Raw genomic sequence first — 19,756 nt, forward strand, 5'->3', positions numbered from 1 at the left:
GCTATAGTTTGTATACGTTTAGTTTAAGGCTTACTTACGCAAATCATCCATTTTGGAAATAAAGGAAGTCTCCTTAAGGCTATCTCGAAGTGTTTAGAAGAAGCCTTGTAAATATAAGTTAAAGAAGACCTTTATAAGACCTGTTTGAACCGTTGTTCTAAAGAAGCCTTCTATTTTTAAGTGATAGAAGGCTTTCATAAGACCTGTTCCAAGAGGTTCTTGTAAGTATGCAATGTTTTCATCTCTCAAGTATGCAATGTTTTTCACCAATAAGTATGCAAAGCTTTTATCCTGCAGATATGCAATGTTTGTAACGCTTTAGAAAAAAACTGCATTTTTATGTGAGGTTACAATTAGCTCCCTTTTTTCCCACTCATATTTAATATTCGAGTATGGTCTACTGGTAAGGTGCAGAGGTACGTGGGATCGATTCCTGGCCGGGCCATGTGATGAAAATAAATGTTGTGTTCTTTTTCAATTTAAATAATATTCTCATCGTTTCGGAACAACAGAAAAAGCAGTGGAATTTCCAAAAAAGGAAAAGAAACAAAATGGGAAAAAAATTAAAATAAATAAAATAATATGTAGAAAATACAAAACAGAAAAAATCAAAAGAAAATAAAAAAAATTAAATAAAATTCAATTAATTCTTTTTTTTATGAATTTTCTACAACATTTTCTACAACACCTTCAACAACTTCTATAAGGCCTTATTATAACATCCTACGCAAGTAATCCGGTTTGTGCATTAGATAAACCCTCTGCAGGAAGACCTCCGTAAGGCCATTTTAAGCTGTTTGTCACAAGCTATTAGCTTGTGGATTACCTGTGAAGGAAAGTCCTATGCAATTTCGGTAAAATGCGAGGTTAGAACAGAATCGTGAGAACTGTCAAATATGTTTGTTGTTGTTTTTTGTTCTAACTCACGAAACTGTTATGTCCTGTTCTGCTCTGATCTAACTATTTCCTCGTTGAACAGATCTAAAGTTAATCACCCATTTCGGACATTAAAAATGGTGGTTTATTTCATGAAAAAATAAAAAGTATAAAACGAAATTATTCTTCTACGTGTCATTCTTTTATTTAATATAGCCAAAAACTTAATTGTTAAAATTACACTCAGAAGTTAACTAAAAGCTTAAAAATATCTATTCAAAGCTGGGCTGTGTCTTATGAAGTCTAGCATAAAGTCCATCTCGGGCAATCAGTTGACGATGATTGCCTTGTTCAGCTACTTGTCCGTTTTGTAAAACACAGATGACATCTGCATTTTGAATAGTGGACAATCGATGTGCAATAACAATACAAGTTCGCCCAGAACATGCCATATCAAGAGCTTGTTGAACAACCTAAAAAAAATTTCACTTAGAATTCTTAAGTTTATTTTTTTTTACAAAATCAAACAAACCTTTTCACTTTGCAAGTCCAAAGCTGATGTTGCCTCATCTAGCAATAAAATCTTTGGATTTCTAACCAAAGCTCTAGCAATTGCAATTCTTTGTTTCTGTCCACCAGACAATTGAGTACCTCTTGAACCCAGTCGAGTGTCATAACCCATTGGCAATGATATTATAAAAGAATGGGCATTGGCATATTTCGCTGCTTCTATGATTTCAGCGATGGAAACATTTCTGGAATTGTCTCCATAAGCAATATTTTCTGCAATTGTTCGTTCGAATAAAGACGGTTCCTGAGATACCAAGCCTAACTTTGACCGAAGTGTTTCCAATGATAGATCAGTCTTAATGTCATTTTGATCTATATTCTGGGGAAGAAAAGGAAGTTTTTAACGGTTTTTTTTTTTTTCAATTAAGAAGGTGCTATCTTACAATGTTTCCATTATCAGTATCATAAAATCTTTGCAATAGTTGAATACATGTTGATTTTCCACAACCTGAATTTCCAACAAGTGCAACGGTTTTGCCTTTTAGAACTTCCAAGTTGATACCATTCAAAATCTGAGCATCAGATCTTGTTGGATATCTGAATTCTATATCCCGGTAATGAACTCCATCCATATTATGATTCACTTTGCTAATATTGTTGCATTTGTTAGTGAGAGATTGAATTTTCGGTTTTCTATCAATAACTTGGAATAAACGATGAGCTGAGACCAAAGAAGTTGTAAATGCTGGGGCAAATACAAGTGATTGAGCCAACATCAATGATCCATACAGCAATGTTTCAGAAACTCTAATTAAATGCATTGAAAAATGACCATATCGAACAATAATGGAATTCTCTTACTTGATAATGTCTTGAAATGGTATTGAACCTTGTGCAACAAGAATTCCTCCATAGGATAATGTAAACGCATATGCCAAAAAAAGAAAAGCTTGAACCAATGAATTAATGATACCTCGGTAACGAAGTTTTTTCCTAATTTCCATTTCGCCTTTTCTCATTTCTTCGTTGAACTTATTAATGAGTTCCGATTCACGTCTCAAACCAGCTATTGTTCGAATATTGACAATAGCTTCAGTTGCAATGCGACTTGCTTCCTCGAGAATTTGTTTTTCACGCAGCATTGAAGATGACATGAAACTAAAAAAAAAAATATCAAGAAAGTTCAAATAATCAAAGAGTCTTATAACCTTGCTTCGTAGATTACTGATCCAAAAATAAATGGACATGTTGATAAACACATTAAAGTGAGCTTCCAAGAATAATAAAACGCTATAAATCCACTACAAATGTAATTTGAAAAGGCCTGAATCAATCCACTTAGAGGGAAACCAATAGCTCCTTGTATATTTGCAGCATCTCCAGCTAAGCGAGCTGATAAAGCTCCTACGCTATTCTTTTCTTCATCAAACCATCCGATTTCTTGTTTCATGATTGATTTAAAAGAAAGAGATCTTATTCTTATTGTGAGCCAGGCTCCAGCAAGATTAAAAAGGTAGGTTTGGAAGAAGCAAGATATTCCAGTGATGATACCAATGATCAAACAGCAAATTGAAAGTACTGCCGTTCTACTTCGGGCTTCATTTTCATCGTTTTGTGACAAAGCTGCGTAAAATTCTCCAAAAGCTATTGCAAATGCAGGAAATGTGAAGCCATATAAAGTAGCCGCAATAACTCCAAAAATCAGATAACTATATTCCGGCCGGGACATCTTGAAAATCCTGATAAATATCTTGACAAATTGAGTCTTGTCTTCTTTTTCATCTTCGTCATTCTTTGGGTCAATGAAAACCGGTGTCTCGAAATTAGCAACATCTTTTTGATTTTTATCCAAATTATTGGCATTAAGCTCGAAGGACTTTTCATAGATTCCAAGTGGCTTATCTAGAAGATAGAAATTATATGAAATTCTGAATAAATTGTTAAAATAACTTACTTTTCTCTTCAACATCTTGATCATTTGCATCGACAGTTTGTAGATCACCAGCATGAACCATGCGATAGTACATTCCTTTCATTTTCATCAAATCATTGTGAGATCCTTCTTCGACAACTTTTCCCTGATCTAGGAAAAATATACGATCTGCTGATTTAATAGCTGACACTCGATGAGAAACGACTATTGTAGTTCTTCCTTTACTTGCAAGGTCCAAAGCTTCTTGGACAAGTCTTTCGGATTGATAATCCAAAGCTGAGGTAGCTTCGTCAAGAAGAAGAATTTTAGGGTTTTGGATCAGCGCCCTAGCAATGGCAATACGCTGTTTCTGACCACCTGATAGTTGAGCACCTTTTTCTCCAATAACAGTTTGATAGCTCTAGAGTTCAACAATTAATTTTTTTATTGAAGAACTTAAGAGTCAAATACTTACTTCTGGTAAATTGATAATAAAATCATGAACACCAGCTAACTTAGCAGCAGCTTCGATTTCCTTCTGTGATGCCGAAGACTTGCCATGTTTTATATTTTCCCCAACAGTTCCCTGAAAAAGTATTGGTTCCTGTCCAACACAAGCAATATTAGACCTCAACCAGTTTATGTTATATTTCTTTGCATCCAACTCGTCCAGCAGCACCTGTCCAAAAGCTGGATCATAGAATCTCTGTAGAAGTTGAATACAAGTTGATTTTCCACAACCGGAAGAACCAACAATAGCAACAGTTTGACCCTGTTTCACCTTAAAGTTCAAACCCCTAAGAACGGATATATCATCTCGAGAGGGATATCGAAAGAAAACGTCTTGGAACTCTATTTCACCTCTGAGTCCATTGTTCAGAACTTTTCCACCCGCTGACATGGGATCGATATCTGATTTGGAATCAATGATTCTAAATATTTTTGCTGCAGAACCTTTAGCAGTAGCAAAAGATTCTAAGAATGGTGGTAACCTAGCAATATTATGACCTCCAACTAATATTCCAAAGAATGCCTTAAAAAACATACTTGAAGATAAAAAACTCTCCAAAAAATGTCTCCAATACTTACAATCATAAGAATTGCTGGAGTATAATCTTTGTTTTCCTTATCTCGATCGGCTAAAACCAGATTCACTCCATACCAAAAAGCTGCTGCACATGATATAAAGACCAAACCTTTCAAAACTCCATCACTTAACCCAGAGAAGGCTCCTTTCTTCGAACCTGCTTTTCGAACAGGTACCAAATAGTTATCATATCGTGCGGATTCTTTATTTTCTCCAGAAAATGCAACAATAGTTCGAATGGAACTAAGAACTTCTTCAACCAGATTTCCAGCTCTTGAATAAGAATTCTGCTCGAGAATTGTCAAACGGGTTTGATGCTAAAAGAGAAAAGTTTTTTTAGGGCAATTTTTCTTGGAGAGTCTAAGACATATATATTCACTTTTGTAACGTAATAGTGCATAGCTAGTACAATTGGAATATAGATGACCACTAGCATAGTAAGCTTCCAGCCATAGCCAAACGATATGATCACCGTTGCAATAAAACCAATCACCAGATCAAGAAATTGTACTATTTTTTCAGAAATTCCATCGCGAATTTTTTCAATATCACTGAAATTTTCAAGTATTCACTGTAGCTTGATTTCAAAAACTCTTCAAAAGACTACTTACTTTGTCATATATTGGGCAAAATTTTGCTGTGTTGTAGTATCATGCCAGCTAATGTCTTTCCTAATTATAGCTCGAAAGAGTTTCATTCGAATTCGAGTTACTTGTTTAAGACCAATTGAATTAAAAATATCGATAGCAGATGTTCCTGAAATAAGGACAGTTCCAGCCATGATGGCAAATCCCAATCCACATGCAATTGAATCATTGTAGAGTTCATTATTGTTCTCTTCTCTTGTGGCATTTGTCCTAAAAAATTATCAGCTTTTTTGAGACTATAATATTCAAGAATGAGTAATATCAACTTACAATATTTTACCACCTCCTAAAAGAGGTAAAACGTAAGTTTTTGAACTTGTTCTAATAGCAAATTTTCGATCAACTAACATTGCTATAAATTCACTGTAAACTATTATAATTGCCGGTAGTGCCAAGGCCTTGAATACTGTCATTATTAATCCAAAGAAGAGCAACAATAATTCATAAGAAGTTGTAAAACGAAAAAGTTGAAAGAAGCCAACCGTTTTTATTGGTTGTGTGGGTTCTTCTTCAGTTTTTTCCGTAAAAGATTCGTCTCCCAAAGAAGGCCTTAATGGATTCAAAATTTTGTAATCATTTTCTTTGTATATATAGATTCCAGTTAGTACTTACCACTTTTTGACAAGGGACCAGATCAATTCAAATTGTTTAAGTAATTTTCGCACATTAAACAGCATTGTTAAAATAACGTGATTCTGTTTAAAATTGCTGATAAAAGTTTTGCGATCAAATTTTTAAGGATGAGTTGAAGACTAGTTTCTCAGTATTAACGATCCCAAGGATTTAACATTGCCTTAAACTAAGATGTATAACATACAAAAATTTAATCAAAGTTAGTCGTTTTTCTCCTTTAGAATCGTTTGTAAAGGAGATATTTAAACACAAAACAAATACATCGGACCTTGGAATTGGTAAGACTTTTTCAAATGAACATTTTTTTTTTCATGAAACCAATACATGAGCAATAAAAAAAGATCAAGATTAGACTAATGTCTCTAAGATTGTGAAATATGCGAAATTAAATATGAAATTGATATGAAATTCTTTTTTTATATTGATTTCTTATCAAATAAAAAATTCTTAATCTATTTCATCAGATTTGCATGCCTTGGTTATCTTTGATAAATTTTTTGGGATTTACTGTAGGCTAGGTTATGCACAGTACAAGTGGCTGTTAGGAAAACTGCTAGCATATTTTAGCTAATAATAAATCCATTATGATAGTGATAACTCATTATCACACTTGTAAAAACCAGCAGACTTTTGACAAAAAGATGGAAGTTGTAGATATCTGGTATTTATCAGATTACTAGGATTATCAATTACGAAAAAGAATAATTTTTAATGGGTGTAATTTTTGTTTAGAGTATAAAAAAGGATGAGCAGAGTAGGTAGAGCTGCCAGATAAAATTTTATTAATGTCGGGACAACAGGTCTTTAAAGTCAGGACAAATCGGGACAGCAAAAAAACACATGAAATTGAAAATTTATAAAAATAAAAAGAAATAAAAAAGTAATAGACCAGTGTGAATCCAAACTTTTCCATAGGTAAAAATTCCATGTTTTGAAAACTAAACTTAAAGAAAATAACAAAGTCTTCATCCATAATAACTAAAAACTATCAAGTGATGGATCTCTTAGTTGTAGGTACCAAGCACCAAATTCCATTAAATTTAACGTTCCCTTTTGAAAGAAGGAGTTTTAAAAATTGTATGCGATTTGACAGTTTTTTTTTTTATTTTGAATGTGGACTTTATAAATAATTGAGAATGAAAAAATTGAAGCTAAAAGCTTTTTATGTTTAAAATTTTAATACACGAAAGTAAAAAACAATAATGGACCAATCATTTTACTTTCACACATGTTCTTAGTAAGGAAATGTCAAATGTTATTCATTTAATTTCATATAGCAGTGACTTTGATTTTCTTCCCCAAAGTTTTCGAATGAAAACGGATTGTCGGGACAAAATCGGGACATTTTGTAAATCGGGACAGATATCGGGACAGGGTCCAAATGTCGGGACTGTCCCGCTGAAATCGGGACGTCTGGCAGCCCTAAGAGTAGGTGAGGAACATCTTGTAAGTCCTTACATTTTAGGTTATAATTTCATTTTCTGGAAAGACTGAACCAATTCCCCGATTTTTTAAACAAAAGCTTTGAAGCTCCGTTAGTGTATGAAGCGTTCACAGCAATTTTTTTTGCTAGTTCCACTGCTACTTTTTTTTTTCTTTTTGTATTTCGGTTTTCAAAATTTTGATACCAAAATTCTGTATTATTAATTTCTATAAATTCAAAATTTTCTATTTTAAAAAATCTGCATTTCAAAATTCTATATTCCAAAATTATGTAAATTGAAAGATCTATGTTCGGGATTCTCGAAATACTAATTGCGTAGTTTTTCATACCTTTTTCGCGCAACACGCCACAACATTGCATAACATATATATTATTGAAATTCTGGACATAGAACAATCTAGCATTTCAAGAGTTTGCCCAAGTTTGCAACCCCGAAAATAAAGACCCCTTGAATAAAAAAAAACTCCTCAAAAGCGACTTTTAATTTTAGATTTTTATAAATTTTATGTTATTAAGAAAATTTCTCCAGGGATACCTTTAAGAATATGTATAAAAATAGTGTTCCAAAGGACCATGGGCATTTTGGACCCAATTTCAACATTGCTCAACAGTGATGAAACGCATGTCAAATGAAAGGTCTTGAGAAGTAATTCAATTTATTATATGGGGGTAAAGTCGAAATCGAGCGCAAAAGTGGTGTTTTGGACCATTTTATAAAATAGTACTGAAAATGAAAAAAAAATATATTTAAAAAAAGTGGCAACACTTACTATAAAGTGTTTAACCTTTTTCAAAAGCTAGACATCCCACCTTTAATTCAGTATTAAAATAAAGTTATTTCTTTTAATAGTTTTCGAAAAAAATGATTTATAAATAAAAAAATGTAAAAAAATAAGGTAAAATCAAAATATTTAGTACTATTTTTTTTCCTCAAGACCTTTCATTTGACATGCGTTTCATCACTGTTGAGCAATGTTAAAATTGGGCCCAAAGTCCATACAAAAGTGCCCATGGTCCTTTCAAACAATCGGTGCAGTAATTTTGAAGTTATGAGGGACACCGGCTTTGAAAACATTAGTTGTGGCGAGAACGATTTAACTTAATTTACCTAATTTAATTTGAACTCTGGACTAAAACGCTCGTAAGCAAAGTATTAAAATGCTCATAACTTGGTCAATTTGGCTCCAATAGACCTACAATTTGAGCACAATATTCTTGAGATATAAAAACAAAACTTGGTTTTCCGGAACAAAAGTATGTTTCAGTTTTTTTTATTCTTAGGAACTTTAATATTTATTAGAATGAAGTCTTTAGTATTTGGCTAACAACTACCAGGTCATTAAATAATGGTATAAATATGTCCATAATATTGCAATATTTTATACAAAATCAATTAAAAAACGAAAACATTTTTGTTTTTATAAATTTCATCTTTAAAACTTAATTTCTCAAAAACTAGTGTGAAAAAAATAAAATAAAGAAAAAAATAATTACTTTAAGAAAAGTTATAGCACAGGATTGTACATGCATTTTAGGATTTTTAATATTTTTTTTTTCTCCCGGCTAATCGTGAGGTAAGTGGGTAAGCACTTAAGTGGATTTTACTGTTAGTTTTTCCGAATAACTTTTTTGTCATTTAGCACCTATTTGATGTGGAAAATGTGCCCAAATATTTTTGGCCAGGTTTTGCGTCGTTAAAATTCGCTGCTTGTCAGTCAGTCGTATGATAATTCACTTTATTTCTAACTGTTATTGCTGATTTTTTTGCCAATCCGTCCCTTGTAGGTATAAGATACTACTTTGATAGTAACTACTTTTTTTGAGCTTCTGATTACTTAAAAATGTCTTGACTTCATATGTCCTGATTTAATTGAAATGAATGATTCTGTGATTCAACTTAACGTTGTTACTTAAGTTTAAAATTGTTATATTCATAAGCTTAATTATGATTAAATAAATTAAACTGAAATTTGTAGTTTAGATTTACGATCGCTTTCTGTATAAACTGTAATAAAAATAATTCAAAACATCGCTGTAAAAGTAAATATAGACTAAAGTAGCTTTAACTATTTCACATCAAATAAAAACCTAAAAAAAAATATTGCTACAAATTTCAATATATTTTTTTCCCAATTTATGTTTTTCGAAAAAAGAAATTTTTTAATGGCCTCGTCAATCTACGCAAAATGCATAAGTATAGTGCAAATTGTTAATAAAATTTTCAGCTTGCAAAATTTGATTGGAAACTAGAATTTAAAAAAACATTTTTGTAGGTACATAGTTTAAGTTTAGCAATGTGAAACGATCTCTTTTAACTGAACGACAAGCTGATTTAAGCGATTTTTTTTTGTCTTCTTTGACTCAAAATTAAAATAAAAACTTAAAAAAAAAATTCTATTGCATTGGAAAACATTTCTCAAGCAAGCATTTTGTCGATCGTGTTTCATTTTTTAACTTTCATTATAAAGTACAAATAATAATAAACAGGTAGTTTTCCATAACAATGTTTTAAGGCAAAAGTTTTAAAATCCATTGCATTTTAGTACAACAATGAACTTTCATTTTTCATTGAACGTCGAATTCCTATCAGCCTTTTCTCTCGCTTTTTGACCTCGAACATTTCACATTCCACAAGATTTGTTAAAATTAAATAAAATATTATAAAAACCGAGGTAATTTGTATGAAATAATTGATCCGCCTTACTTAAAAAAAAAATAATAATATAAGAAGAATAAACACAAAACACAAAATTGACTTTGAAAATATTGTCGGATTCAAAGAAAATAAAAGATTTAATTAATTTTTTTTAGTTACCGTGGGTAAACACTGAAGTTTTAAAATGTGACTATTTTAATATTAACTAAGTTCGTTACTAAATTTGCCTTCGAATATTTTATTCCAATATTGTACTAAATAGTGGAGTTTAAAATTAAATTGTTTCGTATCTTCTTCACAAATCAGAATATTATGATATATTTTCCCACCTTATAAATTGCTAGAGGGATCATTAGAGTCAATCATGTCTAATATATTGCCCATTAACTGATTGTATCTGAATGTTGACAATTTTCAAAGTTATATTCTAAATTATATGTATAACAGTTTCAAAATCTTAATAATTAAACAGAGAAGGAAATATTTGAAAAAATTGTTTCAGTTTACTGAGAACTTTATGAACGAACACTTGGAAATTGCCGTTTTAGATGAATTTTTGAAAGTGTTAGAAGTTGATCTTTTCCAATATTGTTTTTCGATATTCTAAAATTCTCTTTGATTTCTGGGATTTTTTGAACTTCTACCTTAGCTTAAAGAAAGTATATATCATAACGTCTTTAAATCATTTAAAGAAGTAAAAGATTTCTTACTTTCATATATAATTTTTATTTTAACTTAAACGTGACGTTCTTTCTAAATTATTACAAAAACAAATACTTAAACTATTTAATGGACAGATTATTTGAAAGTCATAAAACTTAGACCTTTATGCATTTTTTTTTATTCAAAACTGGGTTGTGTTTTATGGAGTCTAGCATAGAGTCCATCTCGAGCAATCAGTTGATGATGGTTGCCTTGTTCAGCTACTCGTCCATTTTGTAAAACACAAATGACATCTGCATTTTGAACTGTAGACAGCCTATGTGCAATGACAATGCAAGTTCGTCCTGAACATGCCATATCAAGGGCTTGTTGAACAACCTATAAGAAGTTCACTTAGAATTTTTTTTCAGTTTTGATACTTTCAAGAAATACATACCTTTTCACTTTGCAAGTCTAAAGCTGATGTTGCCTCATCTAGCAATAAAATCTTTGGATTTCTAACCAAAGCTCTAGCAATTGCGATTCTTTGTTTCTGTCCACCAGACAATTGAGTCCCTCTTGAACCCAATCGAGTATCATAACCCATTGGCAGTGATATGATGAAAGAATGGGCATTTGCGTTCTTTGCTGCTTCCATTATTTCCGCAATTGAGACATCCCTGGAATTGTCTCCATAAGCAATATTTTCTGCAATTGTTCGTTCGAACAGGGATGGTTCCTGAGATACTAAGCCTAACTTTGATCGAAGTGTTTCTAATGATAAGTCAGTCTTAATGTCATCTTGGTCAATGTGCTGGGGAAAAAGATGTTTTGAAAAAGAGTTTTCTGAAATAAGAAAAGCGAACTTACGATATTTCCATTATCGGGATCATAATATCTTTGAAGGAGCTGAATACACGTTGACTTTCCACAACCTGAATGACCAACAAGAGCCACAGTTTTGCCTTGTAGAACTTCCAAGTTGATACCATTTAAGATCTGAATTTCGGATCTTGTTGGATACCTGAATTCAATATCTCGGTAATGAACTCCCTCCACATGATTCAATTTGTTCATATTCTTGCATTTGTTTGTGAGAGATTGAATTTTCGGTTTTCTATCGATAACCTGGAATATTCGATGAGCTGAAATCAAAGCAGCTGTGAATGCTGGAGCAAAGGCGAGTGATTGAGCCAACATCATAGAGCCATATAGAAGGGTTTCAGACACTCTAAAAAAAATGATATCGGTGAATATGTTCTAACAAAAGATGATTCTATTACTTGATAATGTCCTGGAATGGTATTGAACCTTCTGATACTAGAACTCCACCATAACACAATGCAACAGCATAGGCGAAAAACATAAACGCTTGTCCCGAAGAATTGATTATTCCTCGATAACGAAGTTTTTTCCTAATTTGTACTTCGACCTTTCTAATTTCTTCGTTATACCTTTCAATAAGTTCACCTTCTCGTCTCAACCCAGCTATAGTTCTTATATTGACAATGGCTTCAGTTGCAATACGACTTGCTTCTTCGAGAATCTGTTTTTCACGAAGCATTGCAGCGGACATGGAACTGGAATTATAAAGAAAACTTCAAAAACGGGACAAAGGAATTGCGAAGAGTCTTAACCTTGCTTCATAAATCACTGATCCAACAATAAATGGGCAAGTCGATATACACAGAAGAGCAAGCTTCCAGGAATAGTAAAAGGCAATAGTTCCACTGCAAATAAAATTTGAAAACGCCTGAATCAATCCACTTAGTGGAAAACCAATAGCTCCTTGTACGTTAGCAGCATCTCCAGCCAAACGAGCTGATAAAGCTCCTACGCTGTTCTTTTCCTCATCAAACCATCCAACTTCTTGTTGCATGATTGATTTAAAGGACAGGGACCTAATTCGTGTTGTAAGCCAGACTCCAGCAAGATTGAAAAGGTAAGTTTGGAGGAAACAAATGATCCCAGTAACGATACCAATCACCAAACAGCATATTGATAGTACTGCTGTTCTGCTTCGGGCTTCATTTTCATCATTTTGTGACAAAGCTGCGTAGAATTCTCCAAATGCAATTGAAAATGCAGGATATGTGAAGCCATACATTGTAGCCGCAATAACACCAAATATCAGATAACCAAACTCAGGCCGGGACATCTTTAAAATCCTGATAAATGTCTTGACAAATTGAGTCTTGTCTTCTTTTTCATCTTCATCAGTCTTTGGGGAAACGAAAACAGGTGTCTCGAAATTGACAACATCTTTTTGATTCTTATCCAAATTATTGGCATTCAGTTCGAATGACTTTTCATAGATTCCGAGGGACTTTCCTGGAATATAAAGGAAGTTATGTTATTCTGGAAGAAATGTTTAAAAAAACTTACTTTTCTCTTCAACATCTTGATCATTAGCATCGACAGTTTGTAGATCACCAGCATGAACCATGTGATAATACATTCCTTTAATTTTCATCAAATCATTATGAGATCCTTCTTCGACAACTTTTCCCTGATCAAGGAAAAATATACGATCTGCTGATTTAATAGCTGACAATCGATGAGAAACGACTATTGTAGTTCTTCCTTTACTAGCAAGATCTAGAGCTTCCTGAACAAGCCTTTCGGATTGATAGTCCAAAGCTGAGGTAGCTTCGTCAAGAAGAAGAATTTTAGGGTTTTGAATGAGTGCCCGAGCAATGGCAATACGCTGTTTCTGACCACCTGATAGTTGAGCACCTTTTTCTCCGATAACAGTTTGATAGCTCTAGGGTTTGAAAATATAGCTAAATAACGTTCAAGTTGAACTTAATGCTTAAAAACTTACTTCTGGTAAATTGACAATAAAATCATGAACACCAGCTGACTTGGCAGCAGCTTCGATTTCCTTCTGTGAAGCTGAAGACTTTCCGTGCTTAATATTTTCTTTAACAGTTCCCTGAAATAGCACTGGTTCCTGTCCAACACAAGCAATATTTGATCTCAACCAGCTGATATTATATTTCTTTATATCCAAGTCATCCAGCAACACTTGCCCGAAGACAGGATCATAGAATCTTTGCAACAGTTGAATACAAGTTGATTTTCCACAACCGGAAGAACCAACAAGAGCAATAGTTTGACCTTCTTTAACTTTAAAGTTCAAACCTCTGTGAACAATGATATCCTGTCGAGATGGATATCGGAAGAAAACATCCCTAAACTCTATTTCACCTCGAAGTCCATAATTGAGGATTTTTCCATCGGTTGACATTGGATCGATATTTGATTTGGAATCAATGATACTGAATATTTTTGCTGCACAACCTCTTGCTGTAGCAAATGATTCTAAGAATGGTGATGTTCTAGCAATATTATCAGCTCCAACAATGATACCAAAAAATGCCTTAAAGAATTGTTAGTTTTTTTTCGATATCATCTCCAAGAAAAGGTGATACTTACAATCATAAGAATTGCTGGAGTGTATTCTTTATCTTCCTTATCACGATCGGCTAAAATAAGATTCACTCCATACCAGAAAGCTCCTGAACATGATATAAATAGTAAGGCTTTTAATACTCCATCACTAAAACCGGAGAAGGCTCCTTTTTTCTGACTTGCTTTTCGAGCAGGTACTAGGAAGTTATCATATCGAGCGGATTCTTTCTTTTCTCCAGCAAATGAAACAACCGTTCGGATTGAACCAAGTATTTCTTCCACCAAGTTACCAGCACTTGAATAAGAATCTTGCTCGAGAGTTGTTAAACGACTTTGATACTGTTAAAGGAAGAAAGATTGGAGAGTTTTCTTGGAGACTTTTCAAAATAAATACCTTTGTAACGAAATAGTTCATAACTATTACGATTGGAATGTAAACGCTCACAGCTAAAGTAAGCTTCCAGCCATAAGCAAACGATATAGCAACGGTTATGATGAAACCAATAATCAGGTACAGAAAGTGAGCGACTTTTTCAGAAATTCCATCGCGAATTTTTTCAATATCACTGAAATAATCGAGTATTCATTACTTCGGATTCAAATTTCTCTGAAGCACTACTTACTCAGTCATATTTTGAGCAAAGTTCTGTTGTGTTGTTGTATCATGCCAACTTATGTCCTGTCTCATGATAGCTCGAAATAGTTTCATTCGCATTCGAGTCACTTGCTTCAGAGCAATTATGTTAAAAACATCAACCGAATAAATTCCGGAAATCAACATTACTATCGATGTAATAGTCAGCAACAGTCCATAAGATATCGAATCATTGTAGAGTTCTCTATTGTTCTCTTCTCTTGAGGCATTTGTCCTAAAAAATTATCAAGTGTTTTAAGGCAATCGTTCTTTAGAATACTCAATATTAACTTACAATGTCTTACCACCTCCTAAAAGAGGTAGAAAGTATGTAGTTGAACTTGTTCCAGTAGCAAGGGTTCGATCAACTAACATTGCTGTAAATTCACTGTAAATAATTACAACTGCTGGTAATGTCAAGGCCTTAATTCCTGATGTTATAAATCCAAGGAAAAGTAAAAATATTTCACATGGCGTTGTAAACCTAAAAAGTCTAAAGAAACTAATTGGTTTGATTGGTTCTGTGGGTTCTTCATCACATTTCCCTGAAGAAGTTTCTTCTCCCACGGAAGACCTTAAAGAAAAACAAAAAACAAAAAAAAAACAATTTGATTTGATCAATTAATTATTATTATTTGATTCATCCTTGAATGATGTATTTCAATCACAATCACACTTCTGAATAAATTCTTATGAGGCCGACATAATATCAAAGCAATTTTTTGTATATAAGTCTACCTACGTTTTATGATGATGATGATGCGTGTGCTCTTAGAAAGATCGCTAGAAAAGTCAACAAAGTTAGGTCATAAAAGTCAATTGAAAGTTTAATTTTCAATTAAGATTTATTAGTGCAATTTTTTTTTGTTTTAACTTTGTATAGAATAGAAGAAGATGTGAAATTATTAATGATAAAATGGTTTATGCGGATGCAAGCAATATTTATTGCCCTTGAGATGTTTTGACTTTTTTTTTCTAATACATAATAACTTATTAAATACATTTACTGTGAATATTGCTTTGAAAACAAATAATTTTGAGCCCAAATTTTTAGAAATCTATTACCGTTAACATTGAACCAAAAAGTTTTTTTTTTTTTTTCAATTGAGAGTTCATGCCCCCAATTTGATTTTTATGGTTATAAATAAGTCTTTGTAGACTAATGTTTTTATGTATAGCTACATTAATGACATTGGAATTTTCTTAGCACTTTTTAGAACATTTTTCTCTAATTAGACCTTAAAAAGTATTTCGCTAAGTTCATGCGGACTCAACCATACAATGAACCTCTCTTTTACAGAGTTTATCGAAATGGAGAGAGAAGCTGAGAATTTACAAGTAAAATAGCCAAGAAAAGTCGAATGATTAAATTATTTAGACAGTGGTAAATAATTGTTTACCATAGTCGGTCACTGTTGCGTATGTGTAACCTTTTTAACATAGAAATCAAATTCCGATTAATATAAGTCTATCTTCTACCTACCAAAAAAAAAAAAAAATACTTAACCTTTTTTAACTATTCACTGAACTTACACAAAAAAAAAAAAAATAAATAAATAAAAGTAAAAAGAAGCAAAGGAAAAATCGTTCAACATCGTTTAACATCCTGAGCTCCTGACTCTAGTTGGACTAGGATTATCCTTTAATAAGAATTAGCCTTTAAGGGGGGAAATCCCTCTGGAATTTTTTATTTTTGCATTATTTTTTTTTTGCGTAATAAATTTATTTATCAACCGAAGAAACTATTTTCAGGGGTCTTAGCCTTAAATGAAGCCTCAAAAGTGCCTAGATAGTCCCGAAACCAATGAGCTCCGAACCTACCATAGTACGAAAACGAAAACTTTAAACGCATTTTTTTCAAAACTAGTTTTTTTTCCGCGCCGTGCAATGTAACTCAAAAACTAATGAAGCTATCGACTTGAAATTTGAAGCAAATTACTCCTTAACTTATTGGCCACAACACGAACCTAAAAGTTGAATAAAATTTGTACAGTAAATATTTTTTTTTGACTACTTCTTTGTAAAAAAAAAACATGGTTTTTTTCGTTTTTTTGATTTCTAATTTTTATTTTTCATTAAAAAAAATAAATTTAGGTTCATGCAATGCGTACTAATATCATCTAACGGATTTAAGATGATTTCCTGGACCTGTGCATTGCACGGCGTAAACTAGAGGCGTCAACTTTGAAAGGCTCCAGAGCCGCCATTTTGTTATTTTTTCATTTCAAAAAAAATTTTTTTCAATACTTAATGATGTCAGTAATATCTTGTCTTTTTCCAAATTTCAATAAGTGCTTTCAGTTTTTCATAAAACAATATTGAAAAAGGTGTCGTCCAGAGGGATTTCCCCCCTTAATATGATGAATTCCAATCCATACCAAACAGCTAAGAGACACATATATCTAGGCTGAATGTCAGCATGAGTCACACTTTTTCGTGCATGCAGCCAATGTTTATCGATAAGACGTTATCACATCCAAAATATTTGGGCTCGAACATAGTTCTTCTGTTCAATGCAATATTTCTAGAAAATCTGTAGAGAAAGTTGAAATATTTGAATATCTTGGAATTACTGTTTCCATCTTTCAGCCTTTTCAAAAAGCTAAAGTCTGTACTGTGACTGTGAAAAAAATGAGCAAAAAAAAACAAATCACCGACAGAAAAATAAAAGCCATATTTTTTTTGAGAACTATGCAAATCAAGGAAATAATTTTTCACGAAAATTCTCCTAAGCCGAGTTTTTGTTGTTTGACTCTGTGAAAAATTCGTACTGACTGCATTTCAAACTTTGAAGTCTCATAAAAACGTTGAATTTGTGCTTTTTCATAGATGTCACATGATCGCTCACGGGTCGTTTGAACACGACACTACTCGAAGTGTCTTGCACTCCAGATTTTTTGATGAAGAAATGTTCCTTGGGGTCTAAATAGTAAGAAAAAAGCTTTTTTAAAATCTTTTATCGAGCTATTCGTTTTTGCGAGCTTAATTAGTTATCAAAAAAGCTTACTTTGCTTACTTTCCTTCATGTTTTGGCTCATAACTCTGTTAATAATAACGGTAAAAATTTAAATAATGGCTCTATTTTTAGAAGAAATATGTCTCTTTTCAACTGCGTTTCAATTAAACTGATATCATTTTTGTATCAGATATTCCGTTCATTTTTTCTGCCCTATTCGATTTCACTAATCGAAAGTTTTTTTTTATAGAAGTCAGGGTATAATTTTCTAATGGTTTTTTGTATGCTGAATTCAAATCCGAAGTCAAAAAAATTCTATCACATCACGTTTTTGAGATATTACCGTTAGAAAATGAAAAATACCCTTTTTTAACAGTTTTTGAGGTTATGTCCTTTTTCGTGATAATTTTTTATAATTATATTTATAGCGGTTTCTCAAAGAACTAAACTTTTTCTTTCAAAATCTGTTTCAATCTTTTTAATATCTCTTTTCCTCTCTGAGAAATCCTAAGTTGAATTCAACATGTTTGGAGCATATCTTATGTTCGTTTGGGTTTCATGGCAATTCTCAAAAAATTCTTTACCGATCGCTTTCAAATTTTGACATAATATTCTATTTGCATTCCTTTAAGTTTTTTGGCAAGTTTATAGGTAAAGAATTTTTTAAGAATTGCCATGAAACCCAAACGAACATAAGATTTTTTTTTGACTTCGGATTCGAATTCAGCATACGAAAAACCATTAGAAAATTATACCCTGACTTCTATAAAAAAAACTTTTCGATTAGTGAAATCGAATAGGGCAGAACAAATGAACGGACTAAAATTTGAATATCTGAAGATTTAAAAATGATATCAGTTTAATTGAAACGCAGTTGAAAAGAGACATATTTCTTCTAAAAATAGAGCCATTATTTAAATTGTTACCGTTATTATTAACAGAGTTATGAGCCAAAACATGAGGGAGAGTACGCAAAGTAAGCTTTTTTCATAACTAATTAAGCTCGCAAAAACGAATAGCTCGACAAAAGATTAAAAAAAGCTTTTTTCTTACTATTTAGACCCCAAGGAACATTTCTGCATCAAAAAATCTGGAGTGCAAGACACTTCGAGTAGTGTCTCGTTCCAACGACCCGTGCGCTTTCTCAACCGTTTACGTTAGTAAATATTATGAGTCTATGAAACATATTAAGTAGGTAAATTAGACAAACTCAGATTCGTGTTTGTAGCAACTTTAATCACACTAAAATGAATTATGTAAACCAGAACTTTTATAATTTTGTATGGACTAATACGAGTCTTCGAAAACTTTTTCCCGAAAACCACGTTTTAAACATGGCATGAAAAGACTGTAAGTTTGAATTAAAATTGTTAAAAAATATTGATACCATTTGTTAACATTCGAGCTGATTTTCAACTCACGCCAATCGCAACCATCTTATAATAATCCATGCTTTTTAATAAATAAAAATATACCCATTTTAAAATTGATTTTTTTGAAGTTTTTTAAGGTTTTATGATTATTTAATTTTCTAAAATTTGAATTTTAACTGAAGCAAATACTTTGCATAACTTTCATTTATCAAAAACAGAGTAAGATCGTGTATCTCATTTCTTAAAGCTGTACTATGTTTTGTTTTTACGTTTGACATGTAATGTCAACAGAAATACAAAAGTTTTAAAATAACCATAACAAAATTATGGTGGTTTCTAAAAATAATCACAATACCAAGTATTTTCTATTTGTTAAATATGCACTAAAATATTGAAATTTTAAAACAAAACTCTTGCGATAATTGGATTGATTTCTCACATTTTTAATCAAATTTTTTCTCTGTTGCCTTAATAATCCTTGTTTAAGACATTCAGACAAAAACAAAAACGATTGCCAACTCCTTTAAAACAACTCTTTATAAACGAATATACCGGAAACTTTTCTTCGATGATTGTGCGTTTTCTTTACTCCTACCGAATAGAACCGAACCGATAACATCAAATATATCACGAAGACTGAGAATTCTTCAGGTCTTGAAATTGCCTTAAATAAGATCGATCTCACTTGAGTGAATTGGAATTGGAAATTGGTTTAGATAGTTTTGTATGGGTTTGCTCATTTAACGCATGGGACAATGAAGTGTTTCAATATGAAATTGTTCCTATATCTCTACTCACAATGTATATATCTTCGAGTACATAGTTTCGTAACTATTCGAAGCTCAATAATTGTGAATTTTAAATTTCATATTGATCTATCTATATTACAAAGAATGTAGAAGCACATGTTAAAGAGTTCAGAGATCGTTGTTCATCTAAACAAGTAGTATCTAATGGTTGGAATGACGTTGA

At 32.2% G+C, this 19,756-nt stretch overlaps 2 protein-coding genes across 2 annotated transcripts; both read right to left on the bottom strand.

The window, feature by feature from the left end:
- Positions 1 to 1,101: 1,101 nt before the first annotated feature.
- LOC129912617 (multidrug resistance protein homolog 65-like) lies at positions 1,102 to 5,445 on the bottom strand. Its single transcript, XM_055990925.1, has 11 exons — positions 5,303 to 5,445; positions 4,997 to 5,242; positions 4,765 to 4,936; positions 4,388 to 4,702; positions 3,774 to 4,331; positions 3,341 to 3,719; positions 2,595 to 3,288; positions 2,248 to 2,544; positions 1,830 to 2,193; positions 1,409 to 1,765; positions 1,102 to 1,349 (listed from the first exon to the last, which is right to left on the bottom strand). The coding sequence occupies exons 1-11, from the start codon at positions 5,443 to 5,445 to the stop codon at positions 1,149 to 1,151; spliced, it is 3,726 nt and encodes a 1,241-aa protein (XP_055846900.1). The 3' UTR covers positions 1,102 to 1,148.
- A 5,022-nt stretch (positions 5,446 to 10,467) lies between these two features.
- Positions 10,468 to 19,434, bottom strand: LOC129908423 (multidrug resistance protein homolog 65-like). The gene is made up of 12 exons (XM_055984885.1): positions 19,224 to 19,434; positions 14,751 to 15,029; positions 14,445 to 14,690; positions 14,216 to 14,387; positions 13,846 to 14,160; positions 13,232 to 13,789; positions 12,793 to 13,171; positions 12,045 to 12,738; positions 11,691 to 11,987; positions 11,278 to 11,638; positions 10,865 to 11,221; positions 10,468 to 10,806 (listed from the first exon to the last, which is right to left on the bottom strand). Coding segments are annotated over exons 1-12 (3,861 nt in total). The 5' UTR covers positions 19,226 to 19,434; the 3' UTR covers positions 10,468 to 10,605.
- Between the last annotated feature and the right edge of the window lie 322 nt (positions 19,435 to 19,756).

This window comes from Episyrphus balteatus, chromosome 2, assembly GCF_945859705.1.
Source record: "Episyrphus balteatus chromosome 2, idEpiBalt1.1, whole genome shotgun sequence".
Taxonomy (NCBI): Eukaryota; Metazoa; Arthropoda; class Insecta; order Diptera; family Syrphidae; genus Episyrphus; species Episyrphus balteatus.